Genomic DNA, 5,008 nt, shown 5'->3' with positions numbered 1-5,008 from the left:
TGATTTTACTTAATTGTTTGGCTGTTGGGACGATGCATTATATATATATATATATATATATACACCGTGAGAACTTGTCATTGGCATCATATTTGAGCAAAAGAGAAGGGAAATCAACATATATGTCATTCATTATTTTGTTTTTGCATTTTAATGTACTCAATTTCGATCGTATACCATCTCTGTTATGATACCGGTTATTAACTGCATCTAGTCAGCTTGAGAAGCTTAGCTAGGAATTCAGAATAGAGAATTATAAGGTTCTTGAGTACTAAGTACAATAGGTAACTACACACGTGCAGAACAAAAAAATGACATATAAAGGATCAGCAGAGCGCCTCATATTTCCCCTTTCCATTGATCTCATATCCTTGCCATGTCGTGATGGACCCAGATGGTCCCCTCGCGAAAAAGGCTAGCTGTTGGTTAATCGTCGCGTTACCCATGAGATGTTGTCATAGCCAAGCGGGGAAAGTATCAATGTGACATCGTGTTATCCAGCCATCGGACTTACCGATGTTTTCGCTCCTTACAATCGCCATGTGCTCCTCGATGTAAGGAGCAACCAAAAAAGATTGTTGCAAAACCGTGAAATGTGCTTTACGGTATAAATCGATGTCTACAGTCATAATTGCTTTCCTTCCAAGAGTCCCCTTTCCCCGTAGCATCCCTTCATGCCGTGATTCGGCCACCCCGATTGGACGAAGGTCTTCAATAAATTCTAAGCAAAATTCTATGACCTCCTCTGTTCCATACCCCTTGGCTATGCTTACTTCTGGACGAGCACGGTTACGAACGTACTTCTTTAGAACGCCCATGTACCTCTCGAAAGGAAACATATTGTGCAGGTACACAGGCCCGAGAATACTGATATCTTTCACAAGGTGACTTAGAAGATGCGTTATTATGTTGAAGAAGGAAGGTGGAAAGATCAACTCAAAGCTGACAAGGCATTGCACCACATCATTTTGAAGGGCTTCTAATCTTTCTGGATCGATGATCTTCTGTGAAATTGCGTTCATGAAAGCACATAGCTTTGTTATTGTTGCTCGAACATTGTCAGGGAGAATACCACTAATTATAACAGGAAGCAGCTGTGTCATCAACACGTGACAGTCATGAGACTTTAGGTTTGTGAACTTCTTATCCTTCGTCCTTATTATTCTCTTTATATTAAAGGAGTACCCAGACGGTACCTTGATGCTCTCCAAGCATTCAAACATACTTTCCTTCTTTACCTTGCTAAGAGTGTAGCTGGATGGGCTCAAGCATTGGCTTCCTTTCTCCTTTGGTTCCGGGTGGAGGTCCTCACGTTGGTTCGTATCTTTTAGATCATTGCGTGCTTCAAGTGTATCTTTCGACTTCCCGTATACACCTAGGAAGCCCAGCAAGTTGACGCAGAGGTTCTTAGTGAGGTGCATCACGTCTATTGCATGCCGGACGTCCAAGACTTCCCAATAGGGTAACTCCCAAAAAATAGACTTTTTCTTCCACATTGCTGCGTGACCATCTTCGCTGGCTATGGGTTGGCTTCCAGGTCCCTTTCCAAACACTACTTTCAGATCTTTCACCATTTCGAACAAGGTTTTACCGTTTCGAAATATAGGCTTCTTACGGTGCTTGCCTTTCTTCCGGACAGTGTGGTTCGTAACAAGAAATCGACGATGCCCCATGTACACAACTTTTTTACAATGTTTCAGATACGTACTTTCAGTTTCATCCAAACAGTGGATGCAAGCCTTGTACCCCTTGTTTGACTGTCCGGATAGGTTGCTAAGGGCAGGCCAATCGTTGATGGTTACGAGCAGCAGCGCTCGTAGGTTAAATTCCACCTGTTTGTCCTCATCCCACACAGGGACGCCTTATTTCTTCCACAGCAGTTTGAGATCTTCAACCAGTGGTCTTAGATACACATCAATATCGTTACCAGGTTGCTTTGGGCCTTGAATAACAATCAACATCATGATGTACTTCCTCTTCATGCATAGCCAGGGGGGTCGTAGATACACATCGTAACAAGCCAAGTGCTATGGCCGCTGCTCATCTCTCCAAATGGATCCATGCCATCCGTACTTAAACTGAACCTTACGTTTCGTGGATCCTTTCCAAAGTCTTTAAACTTTCTATCGATGTTTCACCACTGCAACCCATCGGCGGGGTGTCTTAGCATCCCGTCTTGTTGACGTTCTTCTGCGTGCCATCGCATCAATCTTGCATGCTCTTTGTTCCTGAACAAACGTCTGAGCCGTGGTATTATAGGGAAATACCACATCACCTTAGCAGGAATTCTCTTCCTCGAAGGCTGTCCGTCAACATCACCTGGATCGTCTCTTCTAATGTTGTATCATAGTGCATTACAGACCGGGCATGCTTCTAGGTTCTCGTACTCCTCACCGCGATAGAGGATACAATCGTTTGGTATCCTCAAGTCCTAGAGGGCAGACTATATTCTTTGCTTCGTATGTTGTTTTGGGCAACTTGTTTTCCTCCGAAAGAATGTTCTTCACTAGTTTCAATAGCTCGCCAAATGCCTTGTCACTGACACCATTTTTGGCCTTCCATTGCAACAATTCCAGAGTTGTACCCAATTTTTTGTGCCCCTGTTCATAGCCGGGGTACAATGGCGTCTTGTGATCCGCTAACATACGCTCTAATTTCTGAGCCTCCTTTTCACTTTCACAATCCTCCTTGATGTCCTGTAACATCTGACCAAGATCATCTTCAACGTCAGCCCCTTCCACCTCGCACGTTGTATTTCCTTCAAATCCAACGTACTGGGCCCAGTCCGGAATGTTCTCGTCTTCTACTTCATCTTCTTCCATTCGAACCCCTTGCTCCCCGTGCGAGGTCCAAACATTATAGCTCGGCATGAAGCCCGTCTCAAACAAGTGAATATGAATAGTTCTAACTGTAGAATACTCTCTCTGGTTTTTGCACTTAGTGCTTGGACAACGGATAAAACCATTATTCTGCTTGTTAGCTTCTGCCACTTTCAGAAAATTATGCAAGCCATCAAAAAACTCTTTTGACCGTCAGTCCGCGCGCATCCATTGCCGATCCATCTACATGAAAAGCACAAAAATCATGAAAAATTAATCCACGAAATTCAAACCAATTAAACAATATTAAAAATAGCAATATATAATTATTATAAAATAATACAACAAATTATTCATGTTTTCATTCCCCATCATTTTAAAGTTGTAAACAAATATTAAATTTGTTTTACTTAATTTAATTTAAATTAACTAAGTTTTCCATTCTTTTTCATATAATTTTCTATCTTTTTCTTTCTCATCTCTTTTATCACAAGTTTTTTTTTCCAAATTCTAAATAATCATATTTGATTATAAAATAATACCACAAATTATTCATGTTTTCATTCCCCATCATTTTAAAGTTGTAAACAAATATTTAATTTGTTTTACTTAATTTAATTTAAATTAACTAAGTTTTTCATATAATTTTCTATCTTTTTCTTTTTCATTTCTTTTATCACAAGTTTTTTTCCAAATTCTAAATAATAAAATTTGATTATAAAATAATACCTCAAATTATTCATGTTTTCATTCCCCATCATTTTAAAGTTGTAAACAAATATTTAATTTGTTTTACTTAATTTAATTTAAATTAACTATGTTTTTCATATAATTTTCTATCTTTTTCTTTTTCATTTCTTTTATCACAAGTTTTTTTCCAAATTCTAAATAATAAAATTTGATTATAAAATAATACCACAAATTATTCATGTTTTCATTCCCCATCATTTTAAAGTTGTAAACAAATATTTAATTTGTTTTACTTAATTTAATTTAAATTAACTAAGTTTTCTAATCTTTTTCATATAATTTTCTATCTTTCTCTTTCTCATCTCTTTTATCACAAGTTTTTTTTTCCCAAATTCTACATAAACAAAATTTCTATATTATTTCATCCCTACACAAACTTTCTCTTTCATCATCTCCCATTCCCAAATTTCTAGAGGCAAAATAGTATACAAAACATATCTCTAAGTACAAATGCTTATCACAAAGTAGAGGAGGATGAAGTTGCTAACCTTTAACTCCTTCAAATTTTATATTTTCACCAAAACAAAATCACCAAAAATTTTGGCAGCACCTCCCCTCAAACTCAACAAATTTTTGAAGCCTTCTCGGGCTAGCTGGAGGAAGAAGAAGACTTTATATGGATGGACTTTTAGTCCCGGTTTGTGTTACCAACCGGGCTTAAAAATCGCCATGATCTTTAGTCCCGGTTAGTAACACAAACCAGGACTAAAGATCACCGGGGGCCTAACACACCCTGACAACTGGCGAACCAGGATGAAATCTTCCCGTTGAACCTATAAACCGGGACTAAAAATTGTTTTTAGTCTCGGTTTTTTGGTGAACCGGGACAATTGTGGTTTTTCCCCTACCCGGCAAAGATCACTTCTCCAGTAGTGAAAGGACCACAGAAATGTTGTAAAATCACTGGTAGCATCATACAGTATAGGAGCCATTTCATTTCGATATTACTCCAACAAGTCTGTCAGCAACGCCTTCGATCTCTACCATGATTCAAGACACTACAAGGTGTTACTGTTTCTTGGATGTCTTCTAAATCAGTCGTCACCCATTTGTGATACTTTTGATGCTGTTAGCTTGTATTTCCTAGCACCTCCCAGTCCTAGATCGATCAACGATCGATACTCCTGCTATAGTTTGATGAGACATGTAGGCGTGCATACTAGCGAAATTGATCTATATATACGTATCTGCTAGCTAGGTAGAATGTACGAATGAGAGATAATTAATGTTGCTGCCATAGTTGAATTGATTTTACTTACTTGTTTGGCCGTTGGGACGATGCATTATATATATACACGGTGAGAACTTGTCATTGGCATCATATTTGAGCAAAGGAGAAGGGAAATAACTTGTCATTGGCATCATGTTTGAGCAAAGGAGAAGGGAAATAAACATATATGTCGTTCATTATTTTATTTTTTTTTTGCATTTTAATGTAC

The 5,008-nt window shown here is 38.4% G+C and overlaps 1 protein-coding gene across 1 annotated transcript; it reads right to left on the bottom strand.

The window, feature by feature from the left end:
• Nucleotides 1–455: 455 nt before the first annotated feature.
• Nucleotides 456–2,822, bottom strand: LOC136351691 (uncharacterized). The gene is made up of 3 exons (XM_066303952.1): nucleotides 2,410–2,822; nucleotides 2,239–2,333; nucleotides 456–1,861 (listed from the first exon to the last, which is right to left on the bottom strand). The coding sequence occupies exons 1-3, from the start codon at nucleotides 2,820–2,822 to the stop codon at nucleotides 456–458; spliced, it is 1,914 nt and encodes a 637-aa protein (XP_066160049.1).
• Between the last annotated feature and the right edge of the window lie 2,186 nt (nucleotides 2,823–5,008).

This window comes from Oryza sativa, chromosome 9 (genome assembly GCF_034140825.1).
Source record: "Oryza sativa Japonica Group chromosome 9, ASM3414082v1".
NCBI lineage: Eukaryota > Viridiplantae > Streptophyta > Magnoliopsida > Poales > Poaceae > Oryza > Oryza sativa.
Note: the sequence above shows the minus strand (reverse complement) of the source record. Positions and strands in the feature narration are given on the sequence as shown.

Bases quoted from the DNA above. Each gene is read 5' to 3' on its own strand.
- LOC136351691 (XM_066303952.1), bottom strand. From the start codon at position 2,822: ATGGAAGAAGATGAAGTAGAAGACGAGAACATTCCGGACTGGGCCCAG. The intron at 2,334-2,409 runs GTATCCTCTATC...ATACAACATTAG, and splicing joins CTTGAGGATACCAAACGATT to AAGAGACGATCCAGGTGATG. The intron at 1,862-2,238 runs GTTTGTTCAGGA...GGAAGAAATAAG, and splicing joins TATAATACCACGGCTCAGAC to GCGTCCCTGTGTGGGATGAG.